General features: G+C 39.7%; 1 protein-coding gene across 3 annotated transcripts in view; it reads right to left on the bottom strand.

The window, feature by feature from the left end:
- GTDC1 (glycosyltransferase like domain containing 1) overlaps positions 1-24038 on the bottom strand; it is an 849799-nt gene that overhangs the window by 574373 nt on the left and 251388 nt on the right. For all 3 annotated transcript variants that reach the window (XM_053698268.1, XM_053698267.1, XM_053698269.1), the window contains exon 3: positions 11715-11882. In XM_053698268.1, coding sequence (XP_053554243.1) covers positions 11715-11882 — 168 coding nt within the window. The remainder of the gene's footprint in view (positions 1-11714; positions 11883-24038) is intronic.

Below are 24038 nucleotides of genomic sequence, written 5' to 3' on the forward strand. Positions count from 1 at the left end.
GTCATATAACCGATGTTACCCGCTATGGTTAGCGATGACATATATTGCACTGAGTTAAATAAGGTACTTATATCGTGCACCTAAAATCGTTGTCGTCCACAAAATGTCGTATAGTCAACTTGTTACTAGATTTGAGTCCCTTAACACACCTTGATTAAAGGATATTAGAGCAAGATTACTGAGAATTGTAATTGAGTGGGCGTAAATTTACCGGCCTATACCTCTAATGTCTTGCTGGTTACTATAATGTTAATAGCCCAGCAACGTGCCTACATGCTCTTGGATAGTTATAGAAAATCTGTGATAAAGTCTAAAGGGTTAATTTACCGGCCTATACCTTCAGAATAATAAAGATTCAACCTGTTCTATTAAGTGCCCGGTATATCACCACAGTGGTTTATCCAAATAATGATTGTGGCTATGAGGTTACTTTAGTATTGTGAACCGGCCTATACGTTTAATTTAACCAAGACAATAATATTACGGTGCCGATTTAGGAGCTGTTAGCGCACATAGATTATTTTTCAGAACAACGTGTTGCTCTATTGATGTTACTTTAACAGAGTATGACACCAAGTGCTGATGCTATGATAGTATTAGATTATAGCGTGGTGGGCATACGTTTACCGGCCTATACCGTGGTAATGAGATAACTTAGCAAGGTGTCTACAATCCCCTCCATATTCGTTTCTGACAAACGATAATTTTGTTTTTAATGTTTTACCGGCCTATACCATACTATTAGTAGGACTCTGACCGCCCTGCTGTGTACTAAGATTGCCACAACTCAATTATCTAAAAAGGTTTAGCTGAGGTTTTAAATAATTATTACCGGCCTATACCTTTATAATTATCCAAACGCTAATAGCTCAGCATACAACCAGATTAACCCCTACGGTGGTTAAAATATAAAGTGCTACGATCTAAGTCACATAATTCTAGTTAAATACATTAGTTGTGAGTTTAGAGCGCAAAATAGTTCCAATATGATAACCAACTATTAAAATGAAGCACAACCACTATCCCCTAACATGTTTCGCCAGTAACCTGGCTTTTGTCCTTGCGCTCTCTGAGCTCCCCATACCGCACCCCAGCCCAAAAAGATTGGCATCTGTAGTCACCAATGTCCAAGATGGCCGAAGAAATTAAGCTCCAAAGGCAAAAGACTGGTTGTCTATCCACCAGGATATAGTCTTACTGTGTAATATAGAACAATCCTCTGATCTAATTCTCTGAACGAGAGTAATTCTTCGCACACTGATTTGGCATACAAATGCCGAAGAGAATTTAAAGGAGGCGGGTACCATCAGACAAACAACCTCCATGCATTGTGCCACTGTTCGATGGGTCGTGGGCCAAAGACTGGCACAGGCGCTCTATAATTTGAGTTTGCTTGGCTCTGTGAGAAAAAGGCACATGGGAACTAAATCTACAAATACCCCTAGAAAGCAGGCCTTGGTACTGGGGAATAAATAAATCTTTGGCATATTGATCTTCCAACCATGACTTTATAGGAATGACAGAAGTTTATGAGTGCTAGTAAAAATCCTGACCCTGTTCTGAGACAGGAACAGGAAAAATTACCCCTATCGATTCTAGATCCTGAAAAAAGTTGTAGGAAGGTAGCCACATTCAAAGGATCTTTGTGGACATTGGACAGAATGAACCGTCTTCGAGGAGGTCTGGCCCAAAAACCTATTCTATTGTGTTCAAAACACAAGGATTCCGAGCTGATTGAAACCAAGCCTCCTGAAAGTGGTTCTATCTGGCCCCTAGCAGAACAGAATATGGGTTGAGGGCTGCATCTTCATGCATATTGAGGATTGGATGGAGATTTCTTGTTTTGCTTTGATTTGGACCAGAGGGAACCTGGCTTCCAAAATGACTTGGAGGACTCCAGCTTCTGGGAAGAAAAATACTTTGGAGTTTTCGAAGATTGAAAGAATCAAAAACGATAACTTGATCTGTTCTTGTTTTGTATATTCTTATCCTGAGCGAGTAATGTGCCCTTACCTCTAGTAAAAGTCCAAAGCCCAATCTAAAAAGAGCCTTTCCTTGGAAGGAAAGAGACATTAACCTATCTTTGGAAACCATATCTGCAGACCAAGACTTAAGCCATAAGGCCCTAATGGAATGGTAGTACATTTAGCAAGCATAGAATTTGCTCCAACAATGTTTGGAATAGACTTTCAAAGCTCTATATTCTTAGCAGGTAAATGATACATAATTTAAAAGGGATACAAGGCTTATCCCATTTCTTTGAAATAATTTCTGAGAGAGTTTTTTTCCTCAGAAGACTTTTTATTGGTGAAACCCAAGGTTTAAAGCGCTTAATCTAGTAAAAACATAAATGATTAACTATAAACATGACGGAATTATCCAAATCAGAATCAGTGACAGACTCCTAATTATCAGAAGATATTTCATCAGCTGAAGAACAATCTGAATTTTCAGACAAGAAATCCTGAAAAATATCAGGAATCTCACTGTGCTGAATAGAAGCACGAGGGACAGCAATATCATCTCAACTCGTAGATTCTAAGGATTTGTGCTTACTTGACCAAAGCATAGTCGCCAAAACCTCAGTTACAATAAAGTTGAGATAAGTTTTGAACTCCGGAGTGAAGTCCATGAAAACTCCCTGTGTAAAACACACTAGGACAAATACCTTTAGAAGACAGGGTAGGAGCAGACTGACCCAAATGCATTATATGGCTCAAACAGGTACTGCGAAATTGAGCCGGAGGACAAACCTGAACAGTTTTACAAAGGAGACACATGGACTATGAAAAATTGTGGTCTGCTGAGAACAAACACACAGAAATAAAAGTTACAGCAAGGAAAAGCAAGTAAAATGGGTTACTACTTTAATGCTTTAACAGCAAAGAAAAATAAAGTAAAATGCTTTACTAAGTTAATGCTTTAGCGGTATGCAAATAGTGTTCCTCAGCTATTTTGACAGGTTAGCCAAAGATATGTAAAGTATAATACTTAAACCCAAAGCTCCATAAGGTCTTAACGAATTGGGCACTCTCCCCTTTCAACACACCTTCAGAGATAGCATTCACCGAAGTGCTGGCAGAGACACAGGTAATGACAACTGCAGCACTAAAAAAAGCATGAAAAGAAAAGGCAGGGAATACTAACCCTTGCCCTGACATAGTGCCCCCCGCATCGCACTAATACTTAAGGAGCACGCTTCGAAACTTCAACCCTAGCGGGCTGTCAGATGCACCAAAGGTAGTAAATGAAGAGATTGGGAGTGTGCCCCCTACCAACAGCACACCTAAAGCCCCCACAAACTGCCTCTCACCCAGTGCATTTATAAAAGTTCAAACTGCCAGCATTAAAAACTTAAACTGCTCCCAATATATGGAAATTTAGCAAGGTAAATGTTAGGGGGGGAAGCTAAAAAGTAAATAAAAAAAATATGTTTGCAGATTAAGTTGCCAAAAGCAAAAGCACATAATACCCCCTATACATGTCTAAGCACAAAACATGGAATGCTAAAGCATACGTGTTGCAGAGCTGTATATAACGTATGTAAATATACAGTAATATATGTAAAATATATTGTGCCCTAGCTATGATATATATGGCAAGTGTAGCTACTAATAGCCTGCGGGCTATGTGACCGCTCTATACTTACCTGCATGGCACCTACTCAAGTTAGCTTACCAACTATAGAGAAGCTGCTTCCAGTAGAGAGCACATCCACTGCTGTGAAAATAATAGCAGAGGCTATTCGAGAGGAGTACAAAGATGATCCTACAGCAGGAGGCTTGGGGCAGGTCCCTGCAACAACTGTGGCTTGTGACTAAAATCCCATGGGGAAATATCACTACCTTGTACTCCTTACACCCCAGTATCCAAAGGCGTGCTGATGAAGGTATAACGGGTCTCACATAGGTCTTAGCACCCCTTTCAGCGTAGAATCGGGAGCACCTCTACTGCGAGGCAAAGGAAAAAAAACTGAGTTATACATGGAGGTGGGAGCAAAATCTCCTGGTGTTTGGGCTATCTTTGTCTCCTTCTAGTGAAAAGAATCCAATCCCACATGTTAAGGCTTGTGGACTCTCACCAACCTATGAAAGAAATATACATTTATAATTTGTTTTGCCACCTTTTCATGTAACTTTCATTTAACTAATCAAAACTTCCCCTATGTCACAACAGAGGCTTACACAACAAATCTATCATCTATTTATCATGCAAAAAAGTGCTCTTCTCGTAAATCTTACAAAGAAAAAACATAATTTATGTAAGAACTTACCTGATAAATTCATTTCATATTAGCAAGAGTCCATGAGCTAGTGACGTATGGGATATACATTCCTACCAGGAGGGGCAAAGTTTCCCAAACCTCAAAATGCCTACAAATACACCCCTCACCACACCAACAAATCAGTTTAACGAATAGCCAAGAAGTGGGGTAATAAGAAAAAAGTGCGAAAGCATATAAAATAAGGAATTGGAATAATTGTGCTTTATACAAAAAAATCATAACCACCTCAAAAAAGGGTGGGCCTCATGGACTCTTGCTAATATGAAAGAAATGAATTTATCAGGTAAATTCTTACATTATGTTTTCTTTCATGTAATTAGCAAGAGTCCATGAGCTAGTGACGTATGGGATAATGAATACCCAAGATGTGGAACTTCCACGCAAGAGTCACTAGAGAGGGAGGGATAAAATAAAGACAGCCAATTCCGCTGAAAAATAATCCACACCCCAAAATAAAGTTTAAATCTTATAATGAAAAAAACTGAAATTATAAGCAGAAGAATCAAACTGCTGCCAAACAGCTGCCTGAAGTACTTTTCTACCAAAAACTGCTTCAGAAGAAGAAAACACATCAAAATGGTAGAATTTAGTAAAAGTATGCAAAGAAGACCAAGTTGCTGCTTTGCAAATCTGATCAACCGAAGCTTCATTCCTAAATGCCCAGGAAGTAGAGACTGACCTAGTCGAATGAGCTGTAATCCTTTGAGGCGGAGTTCTACCCGACTCGACATAAGCATGATGAATCAAGGATTTTAACCAAGATGCCAAAGAAATGGCAGAAGCCTTTTGACCTTTACTAGAACCAGAAAAGATAACAAATAGACTAGAAGTCTTTCAGAAATCTTTAGTAGCTTCAACATAATATTTCAAAGCTCTAACTACATCCAAAGAATGCAACGATCTTTCCTTAGAGTTCTTAGGATTAGGACACAACGAAGGAACCACAATTTCTCTACTAATGTTGTTAGAATTCACAACCTTAGGTAAAAATTTAAATGAAGTTCGCAAAACCGCCTTATCCTGATGAAAAATCAGAAAAGGAGACTCACAAGAAAGAGCAGATAATTCAGAAACTCTTCTAGCAGAAGAGATGGCCAAAAGAAACAAAACTTTCCAAGAAAGAAATTTAATATCCAGCGAATGCATAGGTTCAAACAGAGGAGCTTGAAGAGCCCCCAGAACCAAATTCAAACTCCAAGGAGGAGAAATTGACTTAATGACAGGTTTTATACGAACCAAAGCCTGTACAAAACAATGAATATCAGGAAGATTAGCAATCTTTCTGTGAAAAAGAACAGAAAGAGAAGAGATTTGTCCTTTCAAGGAACTTGCAGACAAATCTTTATCCAAACCATCCTGAAGAAACTGTAAAATTCTAGGAATTCTAAAAGAATGCCAAGAAAAATGATGAGATGAACACCAAGAAATGTAAGTCTTCCAGACTCAATAATATATCTTCCTAGACACAGATTTACGAGCCTGTCACATAGTATTAATGACAGAGTCAGAGAAACCTCTAAGACTGAGAATCAAGCGATCAATCTCCATACCTTCAAATTTAAGGATTTGAGATCCTGATGGAAAAAAGGACCTTGCGATAGAAGGTCTGGTCTTAACGGAAGAGTCCACGGTTGGCAAGTAGCCATCCGAACAAGATCCGCATACCAAAACCTGTGAGGCCATGCTGCAGCCACCAGCAGAACAAACGAACGCTCCTTTAGAATCTTGGAAATCACTCTTGGAAGAAGAACTAGAGGCGGAAAGATATAGGCAGGATGATACTTCCAAGGAAATGACAATGCATCCACTGCTTCCGCCTGAGGATCCCTGGATCTGGACAGATACCTGGGAAGCTTCTTGTTTAGATGAGAAGCCATCAGATCTATTTCTGGAAGTCCCCACATTTGAACAATCTGAAGAAATACCTCTGGGTGAAGAGACCATTCGCCCGGATGTAATGTTTGGCGACTGAGATAATCCGCTTCCCAATTGTCTATACCTGGGATATGAACCGCAGAAATTAGACAGGAGCTGAATTCCGCCCATACAAGTATTCAAGATACTTCTTTCATAGCCAGAGGACTGTGAGTCCCTCCTTGATGATTGACATATGCCACGGTTGTGACATTGTCTGTCTGAAAACAAATGAACGACTCTCTCTTTAGAAGAGGCCATGACTGAAGAGCTCTGAAAATCGCACGGAGTTCCAAAATGTTGATTGGTAATCTCGCCTCCTGAGATTCCCAAACCCCTTGTGCTGTCAGATACCCCCATACAGCTCCCCAACCTGTCAGACTTGCATCTGTTGAGATCACAGTCCAGGTCGGAAGAACAAAAGAAGCCCCCTGAACTAAACGATGATGGTCGGTCCACCACGTTAGAGAGTGTCGTACAATCGGTTTTAAAGATATTAATTGTGATATCTTTGTATAATCCTTGCACCACTGGTTCAGCATACAGAGCTGAAGAGGTTGCATGTGAAAACGAGCAAAGGGGATCCGATGCAGCAGTCATAAGACATAGAATTTCCATGCATAAGGCTACCGAAGGGAATGATTGAGACTGAAGGTTTCGACAAGCTGAAACCAATTTTAGACGTCTCTTGTCCGTTAGAGTCATGGACACTGAATCTATCTGGAAACCTAAAAAGGTTACCCTTGTCTGAGGAATCAACAAACTCTTTGGTAAATTGATCCTCCAACCATGTTCTCGAAGAAACGATACAAGTCGATTCGTATGAGATTCTGCTAAATGTGAAGACTGAGCAAGTACCAAGATATCGTCCAAATAAGGAAATACCACAATACTCTGTTCTCTGATTACAGATAGAAGGGCACCGAGAACCTTTGTAAAAATCCTTGGAGCTGTTGCTAGGCCAAACGGCAGAGCCACAAACTGGTTATGCTTGTCTAGAAAAGAGAATCTCAGAAACTGATAGTGATCTGGATGAATCGGAATATGCAGATATGCATCTTGTAAATCTATTGTGGACATATAATGCCCTTGCTGAACAAAAGGCAGAATAGTCCTTATAGTTACCATTTTGAATGTTGGTATCCTTACATAACGATTCAATATTTTTAAATCCAGAACTGGTCTGAAGGAATTCTCCTTCTTTGGTACAATGAAGAGATTTGAGTAAAACCCCAGCCCCTGTTCCAAAACTGGAACTGGCACAATTACTCCAGCCAACTCTAGATCTGAAACACATTACAAAAATGCTTGAGCCTTCACTGGATTTATTGGGACACGGGAAAGAAAAAATCTTCTTGCAGGAGGCCTTATCTTGAAGCCTATTCTGTACCCTTGTGAAACAATATTCTGAATCCAAAGATTGTGAATCGAATTGATCCAAATTTCTTTGAAAAAACGTAATCTGCCCCCTACCAGCTGAGCTGGAATGAGGGCCGCACCTTCATGTGGACTTGGGAGCTGGCTTTGGCTTCCTAAAAGGCTTGGATTTATTCCAGACTGGAGATGGTTTCCAAACCAAACTGATACTGCTCCTGTAGGGGAAGGATCAGGTTTTTGTTCCTTATTGTGACGAAAGGAACGAAAACGATTAGCAGACCTAAATTTACCTTTAGATTTTTAATCCTGTGGTAAAAAAGTTCCTTTCCCCCCAGTAACAGTTGAAATAATAGAATCCAACTGTGAACCAAACAATTTATTACCTTGGAAAGAAAGGGAAAGCAAAGTTGACTTAGAAGACATATCAGCATTCCAAGGTTTAAGCCATAAAGCTCTTCTAGCTAAAATAGCTAAAGACATATACCTGACATCAACCCTAATGATATCAAAGATGGCATCACAAATAAAGTTATTAGCATGTTGAAGAAGATTAACAATGCTATGAGAAATATGATCTGTTACTTGTTGTGCTAAAGCTTCCAACCAGAAAGTTGAAGCTGCAGCAACATCCGCCAAAGATATAGCAGGTCTAAGAAGATTACCTGAACATAAGTAAACTTTTATTAGAAAGGATTCAATTTTCCTATCTAAAGGATCCTTAAAGGAAGTACTATCTGCCGTAGGAATAGTAGTACGTTTAGCAAGAGTGGAGATAGCACCATCAACCTTAGGGATTTTGTCCCAAAACTCTAATCTGTCAGATGGCACAGGATATAATTGCTTAAACCGTTTAGAAGGAGTAAATGAATTACCCAAATTATTCCATTCCCTAGAAATTACTTCAGAAATAGCATCAGGGACGGGAAAAACCTCTGGAATAACTACAGGAGGTTTAAAAACTGTATTCAAACGTTTAGATTTAGTATCAAGAGGACCAGATTCCTCTATTTCGAATGCAATTAAGACTTCTTTAAGTAAAGAACGAATAAATTCCATTTTAAATAAAGATTTATCAGTATCAACCTCTGAAACAGAATCCTCTGAACCAGAAAAATCATTATCAGAATCAGAATGATGATGTTCATTTAAAAATTCATCTGAAAAATGAGAAGTTTTAAAAGACTTTTTACGTTTACTAGAAGGGGGAATAACAGACATAGCCTTCTTAATAGATTTAGAAACAAAATCTCTTATGTTAACAGGAACACCCTGAATATTAGATGTTGATGGAACAGCAACAGGTAATGGAATATTACTAAAGGAAATCTTATCTGCATTAACAAGTTTGTCATGACATTCATTACAAACAACAGCCGGAGGAACAGTTACCATAAGTTTACAACAAATACACTTATCTTTGGTAGATCCAGCATCAGGCAGCAATTTTCCAGAAGTATCTTCTGATTCAGGGTCAATCTGAGACATCTTGCAATATGTAATAGAAAAAACAACATATAAAGCAAAATTGATCAAATTCCTTAAAGGGACAGTTCACCCAAAAACTTTCTCCCCTTTAAATTATTCCCAATGATCCTTTTTACCTGCTAGAGTGTATTAAATTGGTTGCAAGTAGCTCCTTTACTCATATTTCAGCATTTGAAATAGCTGATTTAGCTTGTGGTTTCCCAACCTATACTGAAAGTTTTGATACTGGCGTATACGCTATTGACAAGCCTAAGTAAACTAAAATGATAATTTTCCATTGTTCTCTCTATGTATTGAGTTTGGTGTTCCAGACAAATATAAGATAAGGAAGCAAGTCTGTGTACATAAAAGTGATAACATAATGAGATCTGATATTACCTGAAGCTCAACCCATTGTAATAGGCTGTGGTTTCAAAGCACAAAACCAGCTACTTCAGATACACAAATAAACCCGAAAATGCAATTTCTCAAATATTTTATACTCTGCAGTTGGTATAACAAGTCATTTAAAATACATTTATGGAAAAACAATTTTACAGTGTACTGTCCCTTTAAATGACAGTTTCAGGAATGGGAAAAAATGCCAATGAACAAGCTTCTTGCAAGCAGAAGCAAATAAACAATGAGACTTAAATAATGTGCAGACAATAATGACGCCCAGATTTTTTAGCGCCAAAAAAAGACGCCCACATTATTTGGCGCCTAAATGCTTTAAGCGCCAAAAATGACACCACATCCGGTGACGCTGACATCTTTGGTGCAAAAACGTCAAAAAAATTACGCAACTTCCGGCGACAGGTATGACGCCGGAAGAATGACGCAATAAAATGAAGCATTTTCAGCCCCCGCGAGCCTAACAGCCCACAGGAAAAAAAGTCAAATTTTAAGGTAAGAAAAATTGATTATTCAAATGCATTATCCCAAATAATGAAACTGACTGTCTGAAATAAGGAATGTTGAACATCCTGAATCAAGGCAAATAAATGTTTAAACACATATATTTAGAACTTTATATAAAAGTGCCCAACCATAGCTTAGAGTGTCACAGAAAAAAAGACTTACTTACCCCAGGACACTCATCTACATGTTGTAGAAAGCCAAACCAGTACTGAAACGAAAATCAGCAGAGGTAATGGTATATATATAAGAGTATATCGTCGATCTGAAAAGGGAGGTAAGAGATGAATCTCTACGACCGATAACAGAGAACCTATGAAATAGACCCCGTAGAAGGAGATCATTGAATTCAAATAGGCAATACTCTCTTCACATCCCTCTGACATTCACTGCACACTGAGAGGAAAACCGGGCTCCAGCCTGCTGCGAATCGCATATCAACGAAGAATCTAGCACAAACTTACTTCACCACCTCCATGGGAGGCAAAGTTTGTAAAACTGATTTGTGGGTGTGGTGAGGGGTGTATTTGTAGGCATTTTGAGGTTTGGGAAACTTTGCCCCTCCTGGTAGGAATGTATATCCCATACGTCACTAGCTCATGGACTCTTGCTAATTACATGAAAGAAAATCCTATATATGTTGTGAGCTAAACAAATGGCCGAAATAGTATTGATGTATTACTATACAGTAGTTTGTTTCTAAAAAATAAAAAAGAGAGCATATAGAGCTGTGCTTCACAGTCATCACAATCTAAACCCAGATTTTTTTTATTTCATGATTCAGATGGAGCAGACAGTGTTTAGAATGTAAGCTCACGAGTCCACCTGTCCTGTTTATCACTTTATGTAAAGATGGTTTACAGCTTACAGTGACTCAAGAGCAGGACCCTCTACCCTTACGATTTATGTAAATGTCATCTGATTATTGTAATCCAATACAATAATACTTTACCAGACATTTCTTTCATTATTCAGATAGAGAATACAATTTTAAAAAGTTTCTATTATCAAATTTGCTTCATGTTATTCTTTGTTGAAGAGATACCTAGGTAGGTAGCGTGCACATGCATGAAGCACTACACAACAGGAAATAGTGCTGCCATCTAGTGCTCTAGCTAATGTATAACACTCTTGCAAAACTGCTGCCATTTTAGTGCTGCAGACACGTGCACACTCCTGAGCTTCCATCCCTACTTTTCAGCAAAGGATAACAAGAAAACTAAAAACATTTGATAATAGAAGTAAATTGGAAAGTAGTTTAAAATTGTATGCTCTTTCTCAATCATGGGTTTTAAGTCCCTTTAATCTTACAGCACTGTGTAGTGTAATAAGTTTGGCGCTTTATATATACAAACAATAATAATTTACTTATTAACTTTAACTAATTTGCTTAATTCTCTTAATATTCTTTGTTGAAAATCTACCTAGGTAGGTTCAGGAGCACCAATAGGCTACAGGGAGTTAGCTGCTGATTTATGGCTGAACATATTTGCCTCTTGTCATTGGCTCACCCAATGTGTTCAGCTAGCTCCCAGTAGTACATTGCTCCACCATCAACAAAGAATTTTAAGAGCAAAGTTAATTAGATAATAGAAGTACATGTTAAAACATGCATGTCGCAATTGAATCATAAAAGTTTAATTTTGACTTTACTGTCCCTTTAACTCATATGTTAAATGACAATAAGCTCACATTTTGTAAATAGGATCTGTAAGTCGAATTAGTAAAACACAATCATTTAAACAAAAATACTTACCATGAAAGAATTTGATTATAGCCATACTGAAAATCTCTCTCCTGACTTTTCTGAACAGGGTATACCAATTGGTTTTCATGGAAATAAAGGATCTTTTTCAATCTTCCAAGATCAGGACGTAAGGCAATTAACTCAGCCAGGTTAAGCACAGAACTTGTAAACAGAACTCTGAATAATACAAAAAAATAAATACAAGACTTGGCATTATTGTCACTGATATCTTTGTAAGAAAACAAAACTATCAAATGAACTTTTCTACAACTTCAAGCACACTTTCATATGCATAATACAAATATAACATTTTCAGCTTGGGAAGAAAATAGATAAAATGCAAGAAAATCAATATATTAAATTTTTTTTTACTAATTTTGTTTTATTAATCTTTAAAACTTATATATATTATTTTTCATTAACAAAAGAAGTCCTGGGATAGGCACGGACCAAGGCTGTGGCAGAAATTTTCCAAAGTACAGACCTTAGTGAAGGACACCAAGGTACATTTCAAATTAAAAACATAAAAAAAGACTCTCTTTACCGAGAGGGTAGTGGATGGATGGTGGAATAGCCATCCAGCAGAAGTGGTAGAGACAGTGAAGGAGTATAAACATGCATGGGACAGGCATAAGGCTATAATAGATATAAGATAAGGCCAGGAACTAATGAAAGTATTCAGAAAATCGGGCAGGCTAGATGGGCCGAATGGATCCTATTTGCCGACACATTCAATGTTTCTATAAGTTAGGAGAGCAGCATTACAGACACCAATTAACTAGTCAGGGTAGTTTCTTTATAATCCCTCCCTCACTGGATATTCCCCCTGCAGCACAGCAATGCTCCATACAGCATGGGCAGCACTTTTCATGTACTCCCATCAGCACGCAGAAATAAAATATGTACCTGTGGTGAATCAGGACTGAATTCTACTTGAGTACAAGCTGGACAAAATTGTTACCAGCTCTATTAAATCTATTCCTTGCAGAAAGCCTGTTTTAACCATTCACTCTCCCCTGGGTGGTCTCTACATACAGATTCACTGGGGGTCCCAGTACCAACCGAACAGCAGTCTCTTTAAATTGGCTGCTCTAACTCCCATCCTTCTCAGACAGTATTATGTGTCCCAGCAGCAGGAGCCTTCAGGATACTATTTAAACAGGTGTCCTAGACTCCACCAATCCTAGGATGGGGGGGGGAGTCTGGGACCCCTGTTTGAATAGAATCCTGGAGGCTTCTGCTGCTGGGACACATATGTTTTCACAAAACTCATGACAAAAATGTTATAAAGTACACAAACACCAATAAACTACATATTAACCCCTAAACCGCCATCCCCCACATCACAAATACTATATTAAATGTATTAATCCCTAATCCGCCGCCCACCCACATAGCCAACAATAAATAAACATATTACCCCTAAACCGCCGGCCCCTCACACCGCCAACACTAAACTAAACCTATTAACCCCTAAACTTCCGCCCCCCCCCCCCCCAACATCGCAAAACACTAAATTAAACTATTAACCCCTAAACCTAACACCCCCTAACTTTAAATTAAACTTACAATATAATTATCTTAAAATAAATAAAAACTTACCTGTGAAAAAAAATTAAGATTAAACTATAAATAACCCTAACATTACTATTTTAAATAAAATTAAAAAACCTAAATTACAATATTAAAAAAGCCTAACACTACGAAAAAAAATTAAAAAAAAACTAACATTACAAAAACAAACACTAAAATTTTGAAAATTAAAAATAATCTTACATTACAAAAAGAAAACACTAACATTACGAAAAATAAAAAAAATCTAAGATTACAAAAAATAATAAACGAAATTATCCAAATAATAAAAATTAAACCTAATCTAATAGCCCTATAAAAACATCCCCTAATCTAACCTAGACTACCAATAGCCCTTAAAATGGCCTTTTGTAGGGCATTGTCCTAACTTAAACAGCTCTTTTACCTACAACAATTACAAAGTCCCCCCTAAAAGTAGCCCCCCCACACACAATCAACCCCCCAAAATAAAAAAACCTAAATCTAAAAAAAACCTAAGCTGCCTATTGCCCCTAAAGGGGCATTTGTATGGGCATTGCCCTTAAAAGGGTAATCAGCTCTTTTGTGCCCATTAAAATAAAAAATGCCCTAATCTAAAAAAAAAACAGAATTTATGTTTACCTGATAAATTACTTTCTCCAACGGTGTGTCCGGTCCACGGCGTCATCCTTACTTGTGGGATATTCTCTTCCCCAACAGGAAATGGCAAAGAGCCCAGCAAAGCTGGTCACATGATCCCTCCTAGGCTCCGCCTTCCCCAGTCATTCGACCGACGTAAAGGAGGAATATTTGCATAGGAGAAATCATATGATACCGTGGTGACTGTAGTTAAAGAAAATAAATTATCAGACCTGATTAAAAAACCAGGGCGGGCCGTGGACCGGACACACCGTTGGAGAAAGTAATTTATCAGGTAAACATAAATTCTGTTTTCTCCAACATAGGTGTGTCCGGTCCACGGCGTCATCCTTACTTGTGGGAACCAATACCAAAGCTTTAGGACACGGATGAAGGGAGGGAGCAAATCAGGTCACCTAGATGGAAGGCACCACGGCTTGCAAAACCTTTCTCCCAAAAATAGCCTCAGAAGAAGCAAAAGTATCAAATTTGTAAAATTTTGTAAAAGTGTGCAGTGAAGACCAAGTCGCTGCCTTACATATCTGATCAACAGAAGCCTCGTTCTTGAAGGCCCATGTGGAAGCCACGGCCCTAGTGGAATGAGCTGTGATTCTTTCAGGAGGCTGCCGTCCGGCAGTCTCGTAAGCCAATCTGATGATGCTTTTAAGCCAAAAAGATAGAGAGGTAGAAGTTGCTTTCTGACCTCTCCTTTTACCAGAATAAACAACAAACAAGGAAGATGTTTGTCTAAAATCCTTTGTAGCATCTAAATAGAATTTTAGAGCACGAACTACATCCAAATTGTGCAACAAACGTTCCTTCTTTGAAACTGGATTCGGACACAAAGAAGGCACGACTATCTCCTGGTTAATGTTTTTGTTAGAAACAACTTTCGGAAGAAAACCAGGTTTAGTACGCAAAACCACCTTATCTGCATGGAACACCAGATAAGGAGGAGAACACTGCAGAGCAGATAACTCTGAAACTCTTCTAGCAGAAGAAATTGCAACGGAATGTAAGGGTTCAAACGGAACCCCCTGAAGAACTGAAAGAACTAAATTGAGACTCCAAGGAGGAGTCAAAGGTTTGTAAACAGGCTTGATTCTAACCAGAGCCTGAACAAAAGCTTAAACATCTGGCACAGCAGCCAGCTTTTTGTGAAGTAACACAGACAAAGCAGAAATCTGTCCCTTCAAAGAACTTGCAGATAATCCTTTCTCCAAACCTTCTTGAAGAAAGGATAGAATCTTAGGAATTTTTATCTTGTCCCAAGGGAATCCTTTAGATTCACACCAACAGATATATCTTTTCCATATTTTATGGTAGATTTTTCTAGTTACAGGCTTTCTGGCCTGAACAAGAGTATCAATGACAGAATCTGAGAACCCTCGCTTTGATAAAATCAAGCGTTCAATCTCCAAGCAGTCAGTTGGAGTGAGACCAGATTCGGATGTTCGAACGGACCTTGAACAAGAAGGTCCCGTCTCAAAGGTAGCTTCCATGGTGGAGCCGATGACATATTCACCAGGTCTGCATACCAAGTCCTGCGTGGCCACGCAGGAGCTATTAAGATCACCGATGCCCTCTCCTGATAGATCCTGGCTACCAGCCTGGGGATGAGAGGAAACGGTGGGAATACATACGCTAGTTTGAAGGTCCAAGGTGCTACTAGTGCATCTACTAGAGTCGCCTTGGGATCCCTGGATCTGGACCCGTAGCAAGGAACCTTGAAGTTCTGACGAGAGGCCATCAGATCCATGTCTGGAATGCCCCACAACTGAGTAATTTGGGCAAAGATCTCCGGATGGAGTTCCCACTCCCCCGGGTGAAATGACTGACGACTCAGAAAATCCGCTTCCCAATTTTCCACTCCTGGAATGTGGATTGCAGACAAGTGGCAGGAGTGAGACTCCGCCCATGGAATGATTTTGGTCACTTCTTCCATCGCCAGGGAACTCCTTGTTCCCCCCTGATGGTTGATGTACGCAACAGTCGTCATGTTGTCTGATTGAAACCGTATGAATTTGGCCTTTGCTAGCTGAGGCCAAGCCTTGAGAGCATTGAATATCGCTCTTAGTTCCAGAATATTTATCGGGAGAAGAGATTCTTCCCGAGACCAAAGACCCTGAGCTTTCAGGAGTCCCCAGACCGCGCCCCAGCCCACCAGACTGGCGTCGGTCGTGACAATGACCCACTCTGGTCTGCGGAAGCTCATCCCCTGTGACAGGTTGTCCAGGGACAGCCACCAACGGAGTGAATCTCTGGTCCTCTGATCTACTTGTATCGTCAGAGACAAGTCTGTATAATCCCCATTCCACTGACTGAGCATGCACAGTTGTAACGGTCTCAGATGAATTCGCGCAAAAGGAACTATGTCCATTGCCGCGACCATCAAACCTATTACTTCCATGCACTGCGCAATGGAAGGAAGAGGAACAGAATGAAGTACTTGACAAGAGTTTAGAAGTTTTGATTTTCTGGCCTCTGTCAGAAAAATCCTCATTTCTAAGGAGTCTATTATTGTTCCCAAGAAGGGAACTTTTGTTGACGGAGATAGAGAACTTTTTTCTACGTTCACTTTCCACCCGTGAGATCTGAGAAAGGCCAGGACGATGTCCGTGTGAGCCTTTGCTTGTGGAAGGGACGACGCTTGAATCAGAATGTCGTCCAAGTAAGGTACTACTGCAATGCCCCTTGGTCTTAGCACCGCTAGAAGGGACCCCAGTACCTTTGTGAAAATTCTTGGAGCAGTGGCTAATCCGAACGGAAGTGCCACAAACTGGTAATGCTTGTCCAGAAAGGCGAACCTTAGGAACCGATGATGTTCCTTGTGGATAGGAATATGTAGATACGCATCCTTTAAATCCACCGTGGTCATGAATTGACCTTCCTGGATGGAAGGAAGAATTGTTCGAATGGTTTCCATTTTGAACGATGGAACCTTGAGAAACTTGTTTAGGATCTTGAGATCTAAGATTGGTCTGAATGTTCCCTCTTTCTTGGGAACTATGAACAGATTGGAGTAGAACCCCATCCCTTGTTCTCCTAATGGAACAGGATGAATCACTCCCATTTTTAACAGGTCTTCTACACAATGTAAGAATGCCTGTTTTTTTATGTGGTCTGAAGACAATTGAGACCTGTGGAACCTCCCCCTTGGGGGAAGCCCCTTGAATTCCAGAAGATAACCTTGGGAGACTATTTCCAGCGCCCAAGGATCCAGAACATCTCTTGCCCAAGCCTGAGCAAAGAGAGAGAGTCTGCCCCCCACCAGATCCGGTCCCGGATCGGGGGCCAACATCTCATGCTGTCTTGGTAGCAGTGGCAGGTTTCTTGGCCTGCTTACCTTTGTTCCAGCCTTGCATTGGCCTCCAGGCTGGCTTGGCTTGAGAAGTATTACCCTCTTGCTTAGAGGATGTAGCACTTGTGGCTGGTCCGTTTCTGCGAAAGGGACGAAAATTAGGTTTATTTTTAGCCTTGAAAGACCTATCCTGAGGAAGGGCGTGGCCCTTACCCCCAGTGATATCAGAAATAATCTCTTTCAAGTCAGGGCCAAACAGCGTTTTCCCCTTGAAAGGAATGTTAAGCAATTTATTCTTGGAAGACGCATCCGCTGACCAAGATTTTAGCCAAAGCGCTCTGCGCGCCACAATAGCAAACCCAGAATTTTTCGCCGCTAATCTAGCCAATTGCAAAGTGGCGTCTAAGGTGAAAGAGTTAGCCAATTTGAGAGCATGAATTCTGTCCAAAATCTCCTCATAAGAAGAATCTTTATTGAGCGCCTTTTCTAGTTCATCGAACCAGAAACACGCTGCTGTAGTGACAGGAACAATGCATGAAATTGGTTGTAGAAGGTAACCTTGCTGAACAAACATCTTTTTAAGCAAACCCTCTAATTTTTTATCCATAGGATCTTTGAAAGCACAACTATCTTCTATGGGTATAGTGGTGCGTTTGTTTAGAGTAGAAACCGCCCCCTCGACCTTGGGGACTGTCTGCCATAAGTCCTTTCTGGGGTCGACCATAGGAAACAATTTCTTGAATATAGGGGGAGGGACGAAAGGTATGCCGGGCCTTTCCCATTCTTTGTTTACAATATCCGCCACCCGCTTGGGTATAGGAAAAGCTTCGGGGGGCCCCCGGGACCTCTAGGAACTTGTCCATCTTACATAATTTCTCTGGAATGACCAAATTCTCACAATCATCCAGAGTAGATAACACCTCCTTAAGCAGAGCGCGGAGATGTTCCAATTTAAATTTGAATGTAATCACATCAGGTTCAGCTTGTTGAGAAATTTTCCCTGAATCTGAAATTTCTCCCTCAGACAAAACCTCCCTGGCCCCCTCAGACTGGTGTAGGGGCACTTCAGAACCAATATCATCAGCGTCCTCATGCTCTTCCGTATTTTCTAAAACAGAGCAGTCGCGCTTTCGCTGATAAGTGGGCATTTTGGCTAAAATGTTTTTGATAGAATTATCCATTACAGCCGTTAATTGTTGCATAGTAAGGAGTATTGGCGCACTAGAAGTACTAGGGGCCTCCTGTGTTGGCAAGACTGGCGTAGACGAAGGAGTGTGTTGGCAAGACTGGCGTAGACGAAGGAGGGGATGATGCAGTACCATGCTTACTCCCCTCACTTGAGGAATCATCTTGGGCATCATTTTCTCTAAATTTTGTGTCACATAAATCACATCTATTTAAATGAGAAGGAACCTTGGCTTCCCCACATACAGAACACAGTCTATCTGGTAGTTCAGACATGTTAAACAGGCATAAACTTGATAACAAAGTACAAAAAACGTTTTAAAATAAAACCGTTACTGTCACTTTAAATTTTAAACTGAACACACTTTATTACTGCAAATGTGAAAAAGTATGAAGGAATTGTTCAAAATTCACCAAAATTTCACCACAGTGTCTTAAAGCCTTAAAAGTATTGCACACCAAATTTGAAAGCTTTAACTCTTAAAATAACGGAACCGGAGCCGTTTTTATATTTAACCCCTATACAGTCCCTGGTATCTGCTTTGCTGAGACCCAACCAAGCCCAAAGGGGAATACGATACCAAATGACGCCTTCAGAAAGCCTTTTCTATGTATCAGAGCTCCTCACACATGCATCTGCATGTCATGCTTCCCAAAAACAAGTGCGCAATAGAGGCGCGAAAATGAGGCTCTGCCTATGATCAGGGAAAGCCCCTAGAGAATAAGGTGTCCAATACAGTGCCTGCCGGTTATTTTACATAATTCCCAAGAATAAAATAATTCCTCAAAGCTATGAAGTATTAAAAATGCTTATATATCAATCGTTTTAGCCCAGAAAATGTCTACCAGTCTTAAAAGCCCTTGTGAAGCCCTTTATTCTTATGTAATAAAAATGGCTTACCGGATCCCATAGGGAAAATGACAGCTTCCAGCATTACATCGTCTTGTTAGAAATGTGTCATACCTCAAGCAGCAAAAGTCTGCTCACTGTTTCCCCCAACTGAAGTTAATTCCTCTCAACAGTCCTGTGTGGAAACAGCCATCGATTTTAGTAACGGTTGCTAAAATCATTTTCCTCTTACAAACAGAAATCTTCATCACTTTTCTGTTTCAGAGTAAATAGTACATACCAGCACTATTTTAAAATAACAAACTCTTGATTGAAGAATAAAAACTACAGTTAAACACCAAAAAACTCTAAGCCATCTCCGTGGAGATGTTGCCTGTACAACGGCAAAGAGAATGACTGGGGAAGGCGGAGCCTAGGAGGGATCATGTGACCAGCTTTGCTGGGCTCTTTGCCATTTCCTGTTGGGGAAGAGAATATCCCACAAGTAAGGATGACGCCGTGGACCGGACACACCTATGTTGGAGAAAAAAACACCCAAAAATGTTTTTACAAAAAAACACTAAAACACTAATCCCAGAAAATGTACTCACCGTTCTGAAGTCTGGAAGTCCAGCCAGAGCAAAGACTTCATCCCAGGTGGCGAAGAGATTCTTCCAGGGCGGCACCATCTTCTATCTTCTTCCTGGAGGTGCGGAGCGGTCTTCAGCGATGTGGACCCTCCTCTTTATGCGATCATCCGCCGTACACTCAAGCTTCAATGCAAGGTACCCCTTTTATATTGGGGTACCATTGCATTCCTATTGGCTGAAATATTCCAATCAGCTAACAAGATGAGAGCTGCTTAAATCCTAAGGGCTATTGGTAGTTTATTGATAGATTAGGGGGTGTTTTTATTTTGGGGTGGCTTTTTAGTTTTTATAGGGCTATTAGAATAGTTTTAATTTTTATTATTGTGGATAATTTCATTTATCATTTTTTGTAATCTTAGATTTTTTAATTTTTCGTAATGTTAGTTTTTTTTTGTAATGTTAGATTATTTTTAATGTGCGTATTTTTAGTGTTTGTGGGTTTTTTTTTAATGTTAGGTTGTTTAAATTATATATATAAAAGTATATTATAGTTATATTGTTAGTTTAATTTAAAGTTAGGGGGTGTTAGGTTTAAGGGTTAATAGTTTCATTTAGTGTTTTGCTATGTGGGGCGGTGGTTTAGGGGTTAATAGGTTTATTTAGTGTTGCTGATGTGGGGGAACGGCGGTTTAGGAGTTAATAGGTTTATTTAGTGTTAGCAAAGTGGGGGTTGGCGGTTTAGGGGTTAATAACTATATTTTATTGGTAGGGATGTGGGGGGCGGCGGTTTAGGGATTAATAGGTTTATTTAGTGTTGGCGATGTGAGGGGGTAGGCGTTTAATGGTTAATAACTATTTTATTGGTAGCGATGTGGGGGGCAGCGGTTTAGGGATTAATAAGTTTATTTAGTGTTTGCGATGTGGGGGGGGGGCGGCGGTTTAGGGGTTAATAGGTTTATTTAGTGTTGGCGAAGTCAGAGGGTGGTGGTTTAGGGGTTAATAACTTTAATTAGTGTCAGCTATGTTGGGGGCGGCGTATTAGGGGTATTTAGACTAGGGGTTTATGTTAGGGTGCTCGATTTATATATAACTTTATTCTCCCCATAGACATCAATGGGGTTAGTTTTTTTCTAACACTTTCTCTCCATTGATGTCTATGGGGGAAAACGTGCACGAGCACATCAAGTCAGGGTCTGGGTTTTGTGTGGTATGGAGCTTATCGCACAACAAAAGAAGGTTTTTCAGTAACCTGTAATGGCAACGCTATGGAGAGTGCAATACTGCAAATTTTTTTGCGTTATTGACGCACCGGGTTTAGTGCACCAGCACCATGCTGCCGCACAGATCAAGGAATCGGGACGGGTCACGATTTACGGGTGGTTGACACAGGTTGCACTGCAGGCAGCTTACTTCTTGCCTCTCTTTCAATCACTTTTTCGTTACTGAGTGGCATCATTTGGGCACAGCCCCAACCCTGCAAAATGTGCTGCCTGTGTGTCAAGGAGAAGAGTCAGGACCAGCATTTTTCTGTTCTACTCCTCTCTCCCTGCCGCAAAATGACACTGCAATGGTCAGTCACAGACACCCGTGTCCGTGTATGGGACACCTTGCCTATCCCTGACTCAGACAAGAAAACAAACTTTTTGATATCTCCTACACATATAATTTTGAAAATGTATTAAATAAATTAAATTTGTTTCTGTGTCAATTTACCTCTAATTTTTAGAGACATAAAACAATCAGCTTCATTGCTATAATTAAAAAAAATACTTCAGTGGGTTAAACTTAACATAAATAATTTAAATTAGTATTATTTATCATCTTAAAATGATTTAACTTTTATTTCTTTACTCTTAAATGTAGAGTTAACTCAAAATTTTTTATTGTTTAAAAAGATAGATAATCCCTTTATTACTTTCCCCAGCTTTGAACAGCCAACACTGTTATATTAAAGGGACAGTACACTGTAAAATTGTTTTTCCATAAATGTATTTTAAATGACTTGTTATACCAACTGCAGAATATAAAATATTTGAGAAATTGCATTTTCGGGTTTATTTGTGTATCTGAAGTAGCTGGTTTTGTGCTTTGAAACCACAGCCTATTACAATGGGTTGAGCTTCAGGTAATATCAGATCTCATTATGTTATCACTTTCATGTACACAGACTTGCTTCCTTATCTTATATTTGTCTGGAACACCAAAGCTCAATACATAGAGAGAACAATGGAAAATTATCATTTTATTACTTAACTATCATGCCCCCACTGAGGGTGTAATCTCTTCTGCTGGCTGTGTTTACTTAGGCTTGTCAATAGCATATACGCCAGTATCAAAACTTTCAGTATAGGTTGGGAAACCACAAGCTAAATCAGCTATTTCAAATGCTGAAATATGAGTAAAGGAGCTACTTGCAACCAATTTAATACACTCTAGCAGGTAAAAAGGATCATTGGGAATAATTTAAAGGGGAGAAAGTTTTTGGGTGAACTGTCCCTTTAATATACTTTTTACCTCTGATTACTTTGTATCTAAGCCTCTTCTGACAGCCTACTTCTCACATGGCTATTTATTATCTATTGACTTGCAATAGCGAACGTAACTGTGGAAGGGGGTTCCGGTTCCGGCGTCAGTCAGCGCCTGCGACGTAGGTGAGCGTGGAAGCGGCGGTGAACACCAGCAGGAGGAGCCGTGTGGAGGATATTGGCTGCAGTACTGAGTAACTGTGAGTCAGTTTGTGACCCTGATTAAATGGCCGTAAAGAAGTGAGGCTCCAAGGAGGAAAGGAGATCAGGCCGGGCCGTACACGCGCACCTACTTGTGTCAGCGACATCACACTCTCTTGGCAGGATCCACCCAGCCCGAGAACAGCCGTGAAAAAGTCGGCAGCGTGGTTGCACAAGCTGAGAACAGCATTGCATGGACTGGTAAACCCTAAGTACAGGCCTAAATCTGTCTAATGGCCATAGACAGTCTATCTGGTATATGCTTTAAATTTTACAGGGATCCGATTCATATCTTTGGCCCCTTATGTTGCAGGTATTCGATGTAGAAAAAGCAAACTTTGGGTAGATTAAGTCTGGTAGACCTGGGGAGGGTGAAGATCGTTAGTTGTGGCATAGGAGAAAAAATAACTCTTCACATCATAGAAAATGTTTATATATGTCCATAACTAGCAGGGTAAGTCCCTCACAGAAGTCGCCAGTGAAGCCACCCGAGTTATTTAGCTCTTGTGTTGAATTTTACATGCATATAAGAAACTGCATACAGGAAACGGGGACAGTTCCAGTCTGGTGGAACAGGGGAGGGTGAAGATTGGTGGGATAAGGCAAAAAATTACAGTAATCGTCTATCTGGCTTTTTTTTTTTTTTTTCCTGGCTTGCCAAGCTTATTCCCAAGGGATAAGTCCCTCACCCTGTGACCAGTGAAGCAACCCTGGTAAAAACACTAACATTTTCTGTCTGTATATGTAAAAGCTGGGATACATCAGAGGATGGTTGGATTGACTTGGATTTAAACCAATTAGTGCTGTGTCATGCACAACTACACAGGAGAGAGCACAATGTTATCTATATGGCACACATGAATTAGCAGTCTCTTGTGAAAAGCTAATAAAAAAAGTATGTAATAAGAGGACCCATTACTTCCTGTAACAGCCCCACAAGAGGGCTGTGTTCTCTTCAATTAGGCAAAGTAGCAGTTAATAATTTGAAGTGTTGCTAATAGACATCTAATCTGGCTGCAATCAGTTTTTCACCCATGTTCAAGAGGACTTTTGCTAATAAAATCATGTGACAATAGAACCTATGTTCCGTACTATATTCTCTATTATCTAGTTGCAGGCAGTGGCTACACTGAGAATTTCTAAGTGATCATTTAATCTGTTTCTTTTTATATTTACATTCATTTAACCTTTTTTTTTCTAAGAAAGAATTGTTTAATATCCCTTTAACTTTTTATCCATAAAATACTAAGATATATCAATAAGCACTGTGGCCTAAACTAGCGGATGTTTTCTCAAGTAATTACATGAGGTGCCTTCTCTCCAAAAAGCAGTACATTTAAAGAAAATGATCTAAACTAACAGCCCATGACACATTTTTTCATAAACAAATAAAAAATATGCACTTTGCACTATGCAAAAACTAAATCCGAACCACTTTCAATGTATCAGTTGTCTAGGATTCTTAACATTAAGAAATGGCAGGAAATTAATAGGTAGTAGGCAAACTGGCCC

The sequence above is a fragment of the Bombina bombina genome, chromosome 1 (assembly GCF_027579735.1).
Source record: "Bombina bombina isolate aBomBom1 chromosome 1, aBomBom1.pri, whole genome shotgun sequence".
In the NCBI taxonomy this organism is placed as follows: Eukaryota; Metazoa; Chordata; class Amphibia; order Anura; family Bombinatoridae; genus Bombina; species Bombina bombina.